Source organism: Lagenorhynchus albirostris, chromosome 9, assembly GCF_949774975.1.
Source record: "Lagenorhynchus albirostris chromosome 9, mLagAlb1.1, whole genome shotgun sequence".
Taxonomy (NCBI): domain Eukaryota; kingdom Metazoa; phylum Chordata; class Mammalia; order Artiodactyla; family Delphinidae; genus Lagenorhynchus; species Lagenorhynchus albirostris.
This window is the reverse complement of record NC_083103.1, coordinates 42153189-42170725: the sequence shown is the minus strand read 5'-3', so window position 1 is coordinate 42170725 and position 17537 is coordinate 42153189. Positions and strand designations below refer to the sequence as shown.

The 17537-nt window shown below is 36.7% G+C and overlaps 1 protein-coding gene across 6 annotated transcripts in view; it reads right to left on the bottom strand.

Annotated features, from left to right (window-relative positions):
* The window catches only part of BTBD10 (BTB domain containing 10), a 71958-nt gene that overhangs the window by 7329 nt on the left and 47092 nt on the right, over positions 1–17537 (bottom strand). For all 6 annotated transcript variants that reach the window (XM_060159628.1, XM_060159625.1, XM_060159622.1 and 3 more), the window contains 4 exons: positions 16622–16818; positions 14306–14591; positions 11407–11509; positions 9791–9911 (listed from right to left, as the gene is read on the bottom strand). In XM_060159628.1, the coding sequence (XP_060015611.1) occupies positions 9791–9911; positions 11407–11509; positions 14306–14591; positions 16622–16775 (664 nt within the window). In that variant the 5' untranslated portion in view covers positions 16776–16818. The remainder of the gene's footprint in view (positions 1–9790; positions 9912–11406; positions 11510–14305; positions 14592–16621; positions 16819–17537) is intronic.

The following is a 17537-nucleotide window of genomic DNA, read 5'->3' as shown; positions in this document are numbered from 1 at the left end:
CAAAACAGCAGAGTAGTTCAGCATCTACTTCGGGATCCTGTAGACAATATAGTGGTTATTCTTTAGTCAACAAAACTTTGCCCAGGAAGAGTTCTTATGGAACTGTATAATCTTACAGCAAGAAGGGCCAATTAAAGCCATCCAACACAAGCCCCTTCATTTTACACATCATGAAGCAATCTGCCTAAGGTTACAAAACTAATTTGCACAATCAGAATTAAGTCTACCCTCCAGGGTATTTTTTACTACATCATTTTGTCTTCCATCAATGTATGCAGTTATATCTTAAAGTATATCCTAAGGATATTTTTTCAGATTATCCATACGAAATAAAATAGCCCCCATATTCCATCTCCCACATTTTCTTTCTCAGAAAATTATTTACAAACAACACTGATATTACTGTGTAGGAAGAGGAGTGAGATGAAAAGGGTCAACTGGCTTTGGGATAAGGATGGTAAAAGGTCAAGCAAAATATAGCACGGTACAGGAATTACATTGCTTATGTGACCCTAGAATTGAGAGGAATGAAAGATGCACTTCACTTGATCCTTCTTAAGTACAGCCATAATGAACAACTTTAAGTTTCCAAATACACAGTCACAAACTCACCTGCACTGACCTAATCATTTTTATTTTATTCCTATTTCAATGGCAATGTCCTATCTCTTATCTAAGGCTCTACCATCGCAGGAACTACTGGGAGGGTAAGAGAAGACACTAAAACTCAAATCTGTAGTCTCCCAAATTAGAGCTTTTTTCCCCCCTACAACATGTTGTCTAATTATATAATAACTATTAATATAATACATGATTAAATAATTATAATATTATGATTTAGCCATGTCTCTCTCTAGGCTGGCTACTTCTATTGTGATTTTTAAAATTCCCTTTATAGTCAAACTCCTATATATATATATAAACACATTCTCTTTCCCCTAACTTCTGAACCAATTCCAATCTGACTTCCACACTCACTACTCAAAAGAGCCCTTGACATACAGTCTCCAAATGACCTCTAGATTGTTCAAGACAATGAACATCTTTTTAAAAAACTTTTACTGAAGTATAGTTGATTTACAATGTTGTTAATTTCTGCAAAGTGATTCAGTTTTACATATATTCTTTTTCATATTCTTTTCCATTATAGTTTATCACAGGATATTGAATATAGTTCCCTGTGTTATACAGTAGGACATTTTTGTTTATCCATTCTATATATAATAGTTTGTATCTGCTAGTCCCAAACTCCCAATCCTCCCCTCCCCCATGCCCCTCTCCCTTGGCAACCACAAGTCTGTTCTCTATGTCTGTGAGTCTGTTTCTGTTTTGTAGATATGTTCATTTGTGTCATATTTTAGATTCCACAAATAAGTGATATCATACAGTATTAGTCTTTCTCTTTCTGACTTACTTTCACTTACTATGATAATCTCTAGGTCCATCCATATCGCTGCAAATGGCATTATTTCATTCTTTTTTATGGCTGAGTAACATTCCAGTGTGTGTATGTGTGTGTGTGTATGTGTGTGCGCGCACGCACACATACATACACACACACGCACACCACATCTTCTTTGTCCATTCATCTGTTGACAGACAACATTTAGGTAGTTTCCATGTCTTGGCTATTGTAAATAGTGCTGCTATGAAATAGGGGTGCATGTAACTTTTCAAATTAGTTTTGTCTGGGCATATGCCCAGGAGTGGGATTGCTGGATCATATGGCAACTCTGTTTTTTTTTTGAGGAACCTCCATACTGTTTTCCATAGTGAGTGCACCAATTTACATTCTCACAACAGTGTAAGAGGGTTCCCTTTTCTCCACACCCTCTCCAGGATTTGTTATCTGTAGACTTTTTAATGATGGCCATTCTGACAGGTGTGAGGTGGTACCTCTAGTTTTGATCTGCATTTCTCTAATAATTAGCAATGACGAGCATCGGTTCATGTGCCCACTGGCCATCTGTATCTCTTCTTTGAAGAAATGTCTATCTAGGTCTTCTGCCTGACAATCAACAACTTTTAATCATGATCTTATCTGACCTCTTGATGGAATGCCTTACAGGGACCACTCCCTCCTTAAAATACTCTCATCCCTAAGGTCTGATACTACCGTCCCTGGTTTTCTTTCTCCTCTCTGGCTGTTCTTCTTCAGTCACCTTTGTCAACTTTTTCTCCTCCAGCCTGTCATTAAGTATTGTCATTTCTCAGGGAAGTTCTACGTTTTTTTTTCTCTCACCTTATGCTGACAATTCTCAAATTTATTCTACTAATTCTGCCTTCTATATTCTAGATGCATTATACTCAACTGCCTCCTGGAAATCTCCACTCGGATGCCCCCTCACCGGCACCTCAAACTCAATATACTCCAAATTGAACTTAATCATTTCTGTCTCTATCTCTCTGCAGTGTTTTCGAAATCAGTAAATGGCACCACCATCCACTCAAGTTCTCAGAATCATCACAGGAGAGTGCTAATCATATAACAGGCTCTTAAATATTTGTAGAATAAATGAATGAATATTTGATTCCTTTTTCATCTCTTAATTCAATCATTCCCCAAGACCTAACAAGTCCACCTCTTAAATACATCTTGAATTGTGTCATTTCCTCTCTGGAAGATGCTATTTTCCAAAGATAGCTGCAAAATCTCTTATGCCACATGCTTTTCTGCAATGTGACTTTGATATCTCCTCCCAGCAAAAGAAGTCCAATTCCTCTCTCCTTCAATTTAGGCTGGTTGTACTGACTTGCTTGTAACCAGGGGAGCACAGCAGAGGTGAGTGGAAAATGACTTGTGGTTCTGCCTTGGTCTTGGGAATGCTTGCTCTACAGATGCTTCCTCTCTGAACCCAGTCTCCAGGCCTGGAGAAGCCCAAGCCGCATGAAGAGGTCACGTGGAGCTACTCTGTCTGAAAGTCTTCACTGAACGCAGCCTTTGAGTTGTCCCACTTCAGGTGCAGACATGTGAGTGAAGAAGCCTTCATCCTTTTCAGTCACCTCATCCTTTCAATTCTTCACAAGATGAGGCCGCAAACATTGTGAAGCAGACATAAGCTATCTCTGTTGTACCCTGCCTGAATTCTTGGCCCACAAAATAAGAATAATCACACTTTATGCTACCAAGTTTGGAATGGTCTGTGACAGAACAACAGTTACAACCAAAACACAGTCCAGCCCCACTGCACCCCTGCCCCCCGCAGTCCAAGTCATCAGTAACTCTAACCCAAACTACTGTAGAACCCATCAGTTGCCTCTGCCCCTGTGTAATTCATCTCCCCCACCGCAGACAAACAAATCTAAATAGGTGTCTCTAGTTTAAACTTTTTATGGCTTGTACTATCCTTAGAATAAAAGTCCCAAATCCTCAACTTGGTCCTTAAGCCTGCTATGTGTAAAAGGAGGTTCCAGATCAGTGTGCACAGTCCTTTAAATACTATCCATATAGTGATGACTCCCGCATATAAACAGCCCACACTTCTCTCTTTAGGCATGTATACCCAATGCCCTACTCAGCATTTCTACTTGAAGGTCTAATAGGTATTTCAAATTTAACATGTCCAAAATCAAGCTTTTAAATTTCTGCTCCCCATGAAGTCTCCCCCCATCTCAATTAATGGCAACTCCACACTTCCAGGTAAAGTCCTTTTCTCTCTTTCCCACCTCATATTCAATCAGCAAGCAAATGCTTACAACTCTACCATCCAATATATCCAGAATCTGATCACTTCTCACTGTTTCCACCCTGATTTAAGCCACCATCATCTCTTAATTGAATTATGATAATAGCTTCCTAATTACCTCTTTGTATCTTAATTCCCCTTCCAGTCCATTTCCAACCCAATAGCCAACAGTGATTCTTTTAAAGCATACGTCAGATCAGGAATACAGCACTGCATGAGTCTACATTGAATTCTGTGCGAACAGCGAGTCCATGAAATGGTAAAACATGGCAGCCTTACAGATCATATCACTTCTCTGTTCAAAACCCTCCAATGGCTTATCTCACTCAGAGTAAAAGCCAAAAGATAAAGGCCCTACACGACCTCGCTCCCCTGGACCTCATCTCCTACTACTGACACCCTCACTCACTCCACTCCAACTATACTAGCCTCTGCTGCTCTCAAACATGCCAGGCAAACTGCTTCAACATTTGCTCTCACTGTTAACCTCTGTTTGGAATTTACTTCAATTTTCCTCTGCAATGAAAGCCTCTCATATTACTCTTTGTCCCTTCCTTACTTTTTTCTCCCTCCTCAGCACATATCACTATCTAACATACCATGTTATTTGTTCATATGTTACTTGTTTACCTTGTCTATTGTCTGTCTCCCCCAAAAGAGTGTAAGTTCCATTAGAACAGGAAGTTTTGCCTGGTTTGTTCCTGCTGCATCCCCAGAACTTAGCACAGGGCTTGGTAGAGAATGTACAGTTAATAAACATTTATTTAGTTAATAAGTTTTGTTTTCTCCCTACTTCTCTGGCCTTATATCTCACCACTCATGCTCTACCTCCTCCACTGTAGCCATGTTTCCCTTCTTTCAGTGCCTTAAGCATGACATATTCCTTCCAACTTGAGAGCCTCTGCAAATACCATTTCTGCTGCCTGGAGAGCTTCTCACTCTCTTTTCCATTCCCTTAGGTCTCAGCATTTTTTATTTTATTTTATTTTTTTTTTTGCGGTACGCGGGCCTTTCACTGTTGTGGCCTCTCCCATTGCGGAGCACAGGCTCTGGACACGCAGGCCCAGCCGCTCTGCGGCATGTGGGATCTTCCCAGACTGGGACACGAACCCGTGTCCCCTGCATTGGCAGGCCGACTCTCAACCACTGCGCCACCAGGGAAGCCCTAGGTCTCAGCTTTAATGTCACTGACTCAGATAATCATCCTCCATAGCCCCTTTACCATACACCTGTCACAGCATCTCATTTCGTCACTGAATTTTCACAGCTTTTCATTACTTGTTGAATGCCTGTCTTCCCCACTAGACTGTAAACTCCATAAATGCAGGGACAATGTCTGTCTTGTTCATCACTATATGTACTATATGCATGGAACTCATTAAAAGCCTGATTAAGAAGAAAAAAATTATACAAGTTAAATAGTAAACTAGAAATACGTAACTGGTAGGTAGGAATTAGAGATAAATAGCTGGAGGGACTTCCCTGGTGGCGCAGTGGTTGAGAGTCCGCCTACCGATGCAGGGGACACGGGTTCGTGCCCCGGTCCGGGAAGATCCCGCGTGCCGCAGAGCGGCTGGGCCCGTGAACCATGGCCGCTGAGCCTGCGCGTCCGGAGCCTGTGCTCCGCAACGGGAGAGGCCACAACAGTGAAAGGCCCGCGTACCGCAAAAATAATAATAATAATAATAATCTGCCTACCAATGCAGGGGACACAGGTTCGAGCCCTGGTCTGGGAAGATCCCACACACTGCAGAGCAACTAAGCCCGTACGCCACAGCTACTGAGCCTGCGCTCTAGAGCCCACGAGCCACAACTACTGAAGCCCGGGCGCCTAGAGCCCGTGCTCCGCAACAAGAGAAGCCAGCCGCAACGAGAAGCCCACGCACTGCAACGAAGAGTAGCCCCTGCTTGCCACAACTAGAGAAAGCCCGTGCGCAGCAACAAAGACCCAATGCAGCCAAAAATAAATAATACATTAAAAAAAAAACAGCTGGAAATCTATGGTGTATATGTAGTATCTAAAGCCACAGTGATGAATGGCATCACTTAGATTAATTGTATAGATTCTGTGAGAGAGAAGGTAGCTGAAGACAGAACAGTTGGGAAGGACCACGTTCAACGTATGAAGGATCAGGGAGCAAGTGAGAGGAAAAAAAGCAGAAGACCTAAAAGATGGATGTCGAAGAGGCAGTCTTGAAGAAAGAGTGACTTAACAGTGAAACCTAAAGGAAATGCCTTTAAAGACAAGGGTACCAGAATTACCACTAAATTTAATGTTGTTCAAAATATTATAGTCAATTCAGTAAGACAAAAAGATATAAAAAGTTTAACTTACAACAGGGTCAATTATCTACCAAGAATATAAAAGAAACAACTGAAAAACCATTAGAAATAAAACAGAGTTTGGTTAGGTGGCTAAACATAAATATGCAAAATTCAATAATTTTCTCATACGTTAGCAGTTAGAAAATCTGAACATATTCTACACACAACAGTAACAAAAATACAAAATACCAAAGAATAAACTTAATAAGACCATTGCAGAAGAAGACAAAAAAGAAAAGTGAATAAATGGAAAGACATAGCAGTTGGAGCAGGAGTCAGTATAATAAACGTGTTAATTCTTGCAAAAAGTTAACTTCAAAGAATCAATGAAAAGCTCAAAAGTTTTCAAATGATATAGTTTTCTGAATGTCTACAACAGACACAGGTCAGATTTTAGTATGTTTGAGCCTGAGGATTACTCTATACAAAGAGGGAAAGACTAATGATACTAGAGGAGATGACAGTAAGTGGAACAGTGTCCTAAACAATGCATGAAGGGATAAAAAGAGTTTATTCTTTCAACAAATGTTTATTGAATCCTTACTATGTGCCTGGCACTACGGACACAAAGTTGAAAAGGTATAGTCCCTGTCCTCAAATTCAAACTGATTTAATGCTATAAACTGAAAAATAGAGCAAGACTGGGGTGGGGGAGAAAAAGAGAGAGGGGGGCGGGGGGGAGGGAGAGAGAGAGAAGGGGGGGAGGAAAGAGAGAGGAGACAAAGAGAAAACATAGAAGTGTCTCTGTCGTTTCAGTGTCTCTATATTTCTGTGCCTCCAAACGTAGTCTCTGCCTCTTATCTCCCTTCTCAAACTAAATGTAACTTCAGTTTTTTGATATTTGTTTACAATCCCACTATCTCCCACGTGGATGGTGCCTTTCTTCCTGGGCCTTCTGAACTGGTCCTTTTGCAAACTTTAAATTTCATTTTCCATACCACTTTCACCCTGGACACTATATTTTCATTTCTCTTAGCCCCAGGCCTTCATTTGTGAGTCCAGCCCTGGTTCTCAAAACCTCTTCTGGATTACAGTGCTTATCTGGTAAAAGAATATAAACAGTGAAGAAATTATAGTCTAGTTGGGGAGCTACCAACCGAAGCTCCTTCACTATATGGTAAGCTCTATGACAGAAGATTAACAAGTCATTTCCTCACTGTACTAATCTTCTTGCCACTAAACATAGCATTCCTTCTGCCTAAACACTCTTCCTCTTCCCTCTCCTCCAGAAAGCTTCCTCAAGCCCGCACACCGAAGTTAGGTACAGCTCCTACATGCTCATTTAGTACCCTATTCTTCCTCTAACACAATATAATTTACTTATCTGTTTTTCCCACTATACTGCAAGCATGATAAGGACAGGGGTCTTGTCTTTTCTTGTTGCTTTTTACACACCTAATATTTAGTATAAAGCGAGTATTCAATAAAAATGCAGAAAATGAGTGATAACTATGTAAACCATTAAACAAGCTGTTATTAAAGCATATTTTCTAATACAGTTATTCACAATATATTTTCATGTGGAAATATAAAATAGCAATGTACAATATGATCCTTTAATATTTTTTATTTTACTTTACCTTTATTTCCTAATTTTGCTACTATTTTTTTAAAGCAAACCCTTATTTAACACTATGTGTCAAGCACTATCCATTTAATAATCTACACAACAACCTTGTGAAGTAAGTAATATTACTGTCTCCCATTTTAAAGATGAGGCAACTAAGAAACAAGGTTTTAAGTAACTTGCCCAAGAAATCCAGGGTGCTCTATTCAATATACATTTAGTACTTTTGTAATTTTAAGTAAGAGACAAAAAGACATTTTGGTGTAAAGTGCCATTACAATATTCAGTAAAAGCACATATTTGCAGGAAAAAATTCATTTTTGGACTCAAGTCTACACCTACAGTATCCTTTTATATTTTACAAGACCATTTCTATCTCTTCAAATTCTATATAGCTTTGTTGCAATAAAGTCTATGAGAATCTCTAAATTTCCAGTAATACATATTACAAGTAATCTAGAAACACAAGTATTATTTAAAGGCCAGAAGTTTAGAAAAACCATATTACACATATTTTCTTTCTATTACACATAAATATTCTTACCTTTAATTCCATAACAAATAAATGATACTTAACAGTGATGACAAGGTAAACTATGTCCAAAGGATTACAGAACTAAAATCCATTCATCTATAAGGAATCTTGTGTTTTTTTAATCTGACAGTCACCAAAATTCAACATTTAATCATATAAAGTTAAATTAAAATGGTCCCATGAATAAAAAAACACAAAACTTGAAGTCAAAGAATTATAAATTAGAATAATTAGTGCTCATGATTTCAAAAAAACATTTTTTAAGATGTGAAAACTTTGTTCAAGTTTACAGCTGTACGCTTCAGCTGTCCAGCTACTTGACTTTAAACTTTTAAGTATCATTTATATAGAAATGGACTCAAAGGTGGACCATCCAATCCTTTGTCCCTATGGAGACTTTAAATGTCTGGCAAAAAGAAAATGGTACTTAGGAACAGACCTAATAAGGCCACTCATTTGCAAGAAGTTAAATCATAATTAAGCATGAAGGTTCGCTACATTTAAATATATAGTAGTTGCCTTACAAATTTAAATAAAATTTTCCATTCACAATTTCTAACACATCAATGTTGAGAAGGTATGACCCCACTCTGCTAAACTAGTGTTGAGTTTAGGTAATGAAGTAAAGATAACCATATATCTGGGACTAACACATATCTATAATCACAGGTAGCAAACTTTTAAAATGGCTTCCCACATTATATAGGATAAAATGTAAGAATATTAGTTTAAAGACCTTCCATAATCTGGCCCCCCTATTTATTCCCATCCCCTTCCAGTCCCAATATAGTCTCTGCACCAACTAGGTTATTTCCAAAGTCTATCACTTACATCTGTAATCCCCAAATGAGTAACCTTCCTACTCCATTCTTGCTAAATCACTCCTATTCGCTCTTTACTACCTGTCTCCTCTGAACTCTTCCCCAATCCCACTAGCCCACAGTGACATATGCTTCTTCTGAACTTTTCCAACCACTTAATACACAAGTCAAAATTTGATAATTCTCATATACATTTTGACTTTTCTGTGTATAATCACCTTTTTTCTTAGGCATGATGTAACAGTAAAAGGGAGGGGTGCTAAGGAAGGGAGTGACAGGAAAATATCAATCACAGAGTTAAGATTTCCAAAGGTCTAGACCCTGCTCTGAGACTATGTTTGAAGTTCTTGGATAAAGTCATTTAACCCTTTGTATAAATGAGGGCTAAGTACTTGGTATTCAATCTAAAATCTTTAATGACAAATACTCTTTTTGAGAATTATTTATATCTTTCAAAGTGGCTTAGGATGTTATATTACATGGCAAGTACAAAAAAATTATAAATTTTTGGTTGATGTGATCTAAGGAGTGAAGGCAAATACCACACTTGGCCAAAGCCAGGGCTCCCAAGCTGGGAGATGAAGACTGGCAACAAATGATAGAGGAGACAGTTGAAGAGGAAATCTGGGAGAGTCTATAAACAAAAAAATTATTAAAGTTGAAAGAAAGTTTTGGAAAATTACACCAAGAGCTTACAAAGATTTCTGTGGACTTTCACAAATAATCTTCATGGTATTAGTGTTCTAGAATTCAATTAAACAAATACTTGAAGTCTAGGTAAACAGCATTATTTCAGGCATTTCATTCCAATATATTTTAACTCTACAAACACTCACACACAAAACATCATACTTACTGAGATCTCTACATTTAATAGTACTATATTCAAAAGAGATACAAAGATAGTCACAAGCTTCTCTCAGTTCAGGAATAGATATGCCATCAGGACAACGGATTATTCCTGTTTTATAGTAATCCTAAAAAAAAAAAAGTAAAGAATGCATAAAACATCTAGTGCACGAGGTAGGCAAAACTTATTATTAAGCTTGGGCTGGTAGAATTTTCAAAAATCGTGGTACTCTGAGGAATTGTGGAACTTTAAAGTTAGGTGGGACCTCCGTTCACCTAACCACTTTTTCATTTTACCAACAAGAAAAATTTATGTCCAAATGGGTTCACTGACTCACCCAGTTATTATAAAATTATTTAACAGCAGAGGTAAGATTAGCACCCAGGTCTCCTCATTAATTATGCATCTCTTCTCTCTACTATATCATGCTAATGTATATGTATTCTCCCCCTTACAAATTATTTGTCTACATAACTACCATGCATTTTTAAAAAATTTTTTAAGGAAGTTAAATGATATATTTTAAGTTACCTTAAATATTACCTAGAGAATTGAGCAAAATTTAAGGTTTTTAGTAAAGAACTTCAAAATCATATCCAAGTATTCAAATACATGCAAACAGAACACATAATTAGATATTCTTCTTCCAAATACTGTTCTTTGGTGTTGCCCACATTATTACGAACAATAATAGTAATTATTTCCAAAATCTACTTAAAATGCTGTTAGGGGCTGGCCGAGAACTACAGATAAGTTACTGCATAGCTGAGTCATGGAGTAAACTTATCAACTCCATTGGGGGTCAAATGGAAGTATGGGAAGCTGAAAAGGCACTTCCCCCAAAATTAAGATCTGCCTCAAGCTTCTTGAGGTTCAGAGCCACAGCAACATTATTTCTGAAGTTGCTACATGAATGGAAGCAAGACATCTTCTGGTACTTTTCAAAGTACTTGTTAGTACTGATCATTATCAACTACTTTTCCTGTCTTGTACCTCAGGATCCTCCCTCTCCTCTTCCCACAAAACTATTTAAGGAAACCATATTTTCAGACTGTGGCATAAACTGTCACACACTGTAAATCAAACCTTTATCACTGATTTAAAATTACAATAGGGACTTGTAGTATTAATTCAAATATTTCTCAAAATAAAAAGTTAAATTTTTTTTTAAGTTTTAAAACAAAGATGGTAAGAAATACATTTTAGAGATGACTTTTAAATGTTCGTAAGTGTCCATTGTTAGTTATATGCAATAAAATATTAGAATTCCAGTAGCCACATTTATTCTCTGGTAGTAAAAAATTATCAACTTACTGTATTTAATAGAATTAAGGAGGGTGGAGTAATGTGACTATAGAAATGTTACCACTAAACTCTTGAAAGAATTGCCTGTGCAGACTTAAGAGATGAATTATCCCCTATCTTATCTTTATGAAGGTTATAAAATTAATTTATTTATATCATATTATATTTACACAGCAAAAAAAGATAAATTGTATTTTTTTTAAAAATGCCCTGGATACTTCCATAGAGATATCCAAATAGAACTCTGCTTCCAATCCAAGTACCTAACAAGAAGGGGTCAACTGATTCAATCAATACACATAAGAAAGAGCACTCACCAGAATAGCTCGAAACACAGTAGAGCCAATCCCCTCTGCCACCTCATACTCTCCCTTCTCATTGGGACGTGTAAAGTTATGTTCTCTGCCAGATCCAAACATCCTATGGTAGCAAATAATTGAGAAATATATCACTAAGATATTCCTTCAAAAGGGAAAATTGTTTTCATGTACAAAAGTAAAAAGGAATTATAATTTAAGCATTAAATTATGTCATTAAATTAGTTCAAGAATGTTTATCAGAAGTTTATTCAGGCAAATGTAATAAATGAAGGAATATTAAAATATGTTTTTGTGTGAGGAAACAGTAGTAAAGATTCCCTATAAGAAAACAAAATAAATTAATAAAATTCAGAAGCTAAAAAACTTTCCAGTCCCTTCACCTCAGGGGATGAAAAAAAACCATCAATCTAGGAGAAATTCTTATACTAATTTTAACCAGAAAAAGAAAGGAAGGAAGGAAGGGAGGGACGGAGGGAGAGAGGGGGAGGAGGGGAAGGGGAGGAGGGGAGGAGGGGAGGAGGGGAGGAGGGGAGGAGAGGGGAGGGGAGGGCAGGGGGAGGGCAGGGGGAGGGGAGGGGAGGGGAGGGAAGGGGAGGGGAGGGGAGGGGAGGGGAGGGGAGGGGAGGGGAGGGGAGGGGAGGGGGAGAGGAGGGGGAAAGGAGGGGGAAAGGAGGGGAGGGGAGGGAGGGAAAACTATGCTATCTGTGCCTTTTCCTTAAAACTACTGTCTTCAAGGCAAAGTTATTCTATAAAGAAGCACATATAGTAATCTAAACTAGAAAAAAGTAAAATAAGGGTATGCAGATTAGGTTACTTTTTACAATCTTAACTATAAATGTAACAAATTTTGCACAAGATTCTTATACTTGCATTCCAGAACTGAAAAACAAGCCATCAAATGCTGGGGTAGGGAGAAATGACCAAGTTAAGAAGAGAATGAAAATTCTAAATAAATAAGTAACAAGCTCTTAATTTTTACAAAAAGAAAATACAAATGAATTTATATTTTTTCAAGTCATATTGTTGGCCCTTTAACAATAACTATTTAGAAAAAAGGCAATTTGCAAAACAGGTCCTTCAAAATGAAAAGCTGAATGCATAACTCCCAAGAAAATTTTAAAATTGTGATTAAAGGAATTTGAACCTCTGAATTCAATGATGCCACCATTCCTAAAGTAAATATGGCTGATCTAAGTTTTCTATTCAACAATTTCCCAATTTAAATAGTTCCCTCTTTTGTTATAACACAGAAACCTATAAACAACAAAGCTTTTTTATTTCAAAGTTTCCAAAAGAATGCCAACTGTTTTTGACAGTTCCCATGAATATTAATTTTCATCCCCAAAGATATGCTTTCGTCAACTGACATGAAAAGAAGCCTTCACTGATTTGGGAAAAAAAGAAGAAGAGAGTCTTTCAGGAATCAAATGTCATGCAATTTTCTCAAATACTTGAAATTTTTACAAAAGGGGAAAGCTATACTTTTCAGATCAATATAGATCACAAACACACAAAAAATCTTTTGCATTTGTTTTAAGAAAAATGTAGCCTATCAGTTGAAGAAAAATTTCAAATATCTACTTCTACCTTTTAACTGTGTTCCTTTACAGTTTAGGTAAAAATATAAAGTATTATCAGTGTTGAGTCATGCTCTTAGGAGCTCCGATCAACAATCTTCCCTATGCTTCTAATAATACATAAAAGCCTATGGAGTTCAAGTATTTTTTTTCGTACAGATGTAAAGTCTAGTGCCAATGTTAAAAGGAAATATTTGTCTACTCAAAATGTAAACAGTGTCACATGCTGGCATTTATTCGGTATTCAGAGATACTTACAAATCACACACACACACACACACACACACACACAAACACACACACACGTATGCCAAATAGTTACATATGCAACCTAGCAAAAAACACAAGGTTTTTTTTTTTTCTTACCTCATGTAAACTTCCATTTCATTTATGTGTCTCCTTCGTTTTATATTAGAATGAATGGAAAAAAGGCACTAATTTTACAATTAAAAGGTGTTTGATCCTAGTTTTTTTGTTTTTGTTTTTTTTTTTTTTGCGGTACGCAGGCCTCTCACTGTTGTGGCCTCTCCCGTTGCGGAGCACAGGCTCCAGATGCGCAGGCTCAGCGGCCATGGCTCACGGGGCCCAGCCGCCCCGCAGCATGTGTGATCTTCCCAGACCAGGGCACAAACCCATGTCCCCTGCATCGGCAGGCGGACCCTCAACCACTGCGCCACCAGGAAGCCCTGATCCTAGTTTTGAACACTTTGAAAAATCAAGTCTATATTCTTAGACAGAAGTTCCCATAACGAGTCCATATTGTCTATATCAGTTCTAGATTGTGGTTCCCATAACTAAAAACTTTATATTAATCTATTACTCCAGACTAGTACAGATTAAGAGACAATTATCTCTCCTTCATTCTACTAACTACTTGTTAATATTATTTCTTTTTTAAGTATCTACATCAAATTGATAACTCATGCTAACTTTTCAGCTAATGAAATGCTGATACCTGCTGTATTTGGAGGTTGAATTTGGGAGCCCTAAGTGAAGGAAGCATTATCACTGTTAAATTCACCTTGTTAAATACAATCTATGCTTTCAACCTATAGAGATCTTTTAGTGTCCTGTCTTCATTTAACTAATATATTTGCTATTTCTACTGGTATAGCAAAGATTATTTGAAATAAAAACAAGTTCAAGATCTGGCTCTACCACTTTCTAGCCGGATTAACTTCAGCAAATTATTTAACCTCGAAAGCTCAGCAGGAACACTGTATTCCACCAGAGAATTACTGTAAAACTTTAAATGAAAAAAACCCAAAGCAATGTTAAAGTGATTTATAATTAATAATACAAAGAACAGCAATACAAACCTGCCCAACATTGTATTTGGCTGTGCAGTAAAAATGGATGGGTCTACAACAAATCTAGTGTTATCCACTATTAGTGTCACTCGTTCTGACGTTCTTACATTCCGAGCTCCTTCTTTTGCATTTTCATACACAAACACCATTTCCCCAGATGTCTTACAGCTACCATCTGAACTTGACTGACTACTGTTTCTGCTGCTGTTCCCAGCACTGCTACTGGAACCACTTGGAGATGCTTTTTGAGGACGAGGACTGCTTGGACGAGAGGAGCTGTGATCTTTCTCACGTTCTGAAATATAGATGTTAAACAAAGTTATGCAAATTTTCTTTTTAAAAATTTGAGATTTATATATATCTTTTAAAAACTGTGATTTAGAAAAGCTGTTTTATATCCCTGCATTTCTGCTTTTTTGATTTCAAATAAATTTTCCCAGATCATATATGTTCATTTATTTTCTAGGAATGAAAGCTAAAACATCAAATTGTTTTCTAAAAAAATTAATTTTGTAGACTTTTTTAAAAAGATGTATAGCTGACTAATGTTGACCCAGACTAAGATCAAAAGTAAGGTAAATTTTATATTATTGCTCTACTTAAAAATATATAGAAACCCAAGGAGAGGAATATTCTCAGAAGTCACATAAATAAGCATTAAAAGTTAGTAAAAGATTAATAACAATTTTAACTCTCCTAAACACTGAAAGTATTAACACTATTCTGAAAACACAAAGTACAAACTTTGGACTCTTACTATGTTAATAAGGAAATCCCCAAACCAGCTATTTGTCTCACAAAAGGAAGGTCCCAAAGGAAGAAAAAAATTTCACTGCAGACATTAAGTATATTTATGTTTTTAAATGACTCTTAATGTCTTAGCAAATTAAGTGGTTTTAATAGCTTATGATATACTGCTTTGTTCTCATTCTCATTTTTGAATAAAGCACTACTAAAATTTTATAGGATCATATTATTAGGTATAATTTTAATAGGAAACATTGTTGAAAGTCAGAAAATTTTCTTTAGCGGTTCCAATAGTCTACAAAGGGGACATTAAAACTAAGATTTTGTGATAAGTTTCCTTTAGAGGCTAGATTACTAAACTTTAAAGGTGACCTAAAAATATACCTCCATCTCATCAGTTTCATCAGCTTTTGCCAAATTCCTCCATGACTCAAGCTACTCAGAACACTCTGTACAGCTTTACTGGTTATATAATTAGGTTTGCTGTGTATCTCCAGAGATACCCTGACACCTCCCTTTTATTGCCTATTTCCACAAGGCTGGTAGCATCCCAAAAGTAAAATTTGCTAAAGTAATAAAATAATTTATCTCCTATTCTCCTTCCAGATACTAAACTTTGCATATAACAAACTGTCAACTCTTATTTATACTTTTGTTGGTTTTTAGCTTATTAGTATTAGTCTGACTTTTAAGACCTACTTAGATACTGAAAACATCTCCACATAATCAGACCCTAATATAAATGATTTTGGTTTATACAAGGTTTTCAGAAACTACCTCAAATAGTAAGTCAAATTATTTAATTTGCCACTTCTGAGTGGAAAATAAAAATCAGCAAGCTCACATTGTTTATGTACCTCCACTTCAGACTACTGTTTTACAGTCACACAATGTATTTACCTGGGGTAATAGCATTCATTTACAGTAATAAGTAGGAAGGAAGAAAAACACCTGAGCTAGTTGTCAAGAAAAGAGAAAAAAAAAACCACTTCACACCTTCCTTTTCCTCTTCTATTTTTTTTATTAAATCTAAAATATTGTCAAAAATCAAGATAAATTACCTTACGATGCTTACTCTTTCACTTTTTTAATATGATTAACAAGGATTCTTATCAATAATTCACTACAAACTATTTTAAAATAAACCACTGCTCAATATCTCACAAGATAAAAATCACGTAAAAGAATTTTAAATCTACATATTACAGTTTTAAACGCTGTTCAAATTATTTCTTTTATAAGACTGTCCCAGACTATTAAAAGAAATTCACTTTTAAGTTTCATTTAATAAGCTGTTTTTTCACAGCAAGAACCAAGCTAAGCTAAAACAGAAGCAATGAACAGAAGAAAGAAGTTAACTTTAATCTGAAGTATTAGGCACAAATCATTGTTATTACTGCATTAAAAAGGTAAATGCATTGGGAATTCCCTGGTAGTGCAGTGATTAGGACTTGACACTTTCAATGCCAGGATCAATCGGGAAACTAAGATGCCGCAAGCCTCGAGGCGTGGCCAAAAAAAAAAAAGGTAAATGCATGCTTTTAAAAACCACTGGGAAGCTTAGTTGATTTTACATACCAACATGGTGCTGTCGTGTTGGAGAAGTAACATTTCTAATACAAGGAGTGAGCTGAGATTCTGTTCTTTCGTGAGATGAATCTCGAGATCGGTCACTTGACCTTCGTCTATCTCTTGATCTCTCATGTCCCCCACTAGCACCATGTAGACTCATTTTGGTGTGCTCAACAACTCCTTTAGCAACACGTGAGGGAGCACTGATAAATTAGAAAAGAAAATTAACCATAAAAGTAGAACATGAAATCACAAATGCTTTCCCAAAAAACCCCAATTAACATAAAGCTACTAATATTTTGAAATGAAAGAATCAAATGTTACTTTACAATTCTGAAACCTAATTTACTTTAAACTTGCAGGTTTTAAAAATTCTGGAACACTATGTCTTTAAAGATCACATACTCCAACTCAGTCTTCTTTTAAGGATGAGAAAGCCAAAGCCCAGAATGGTTAACTGACTTTTTAGTTAGTAATAGAGGAGGTAGTGGTAGTAGTAATAGCGGCAGCAGCGGCAGCAGCAGCGGCAGCGGCGGCGGCGGCGGCGGCAGAGACCACCCAGACCTCTTAAATATTACTCAAGTGTTCTTTTGATTTCCTTGATTGTCAGGGGGAAAGGGAGGGAAAGAGCACCAGCTTCTGGAACTCTGAGGTATGGGCAAAGTAACTGGTATCCCTGACAAAATAAGTCTACATGCTATTTTGATTTTGATTGAACCCTCTTCAAAAATTTTAAAAAGCATTTTTCTAAAAAGCTAACGGCACTGACTATGTAAAGTTACAGAATTTAATATTTTGAAAACATCCTACATAAATTTGCCCATGAGAACTGAATAACTGGGAATGATGATTAAAATATTCTAGTTGACAGCATTCATTCACACAATTATTTATTAAGTTATATATGCTATGTGCACAATGC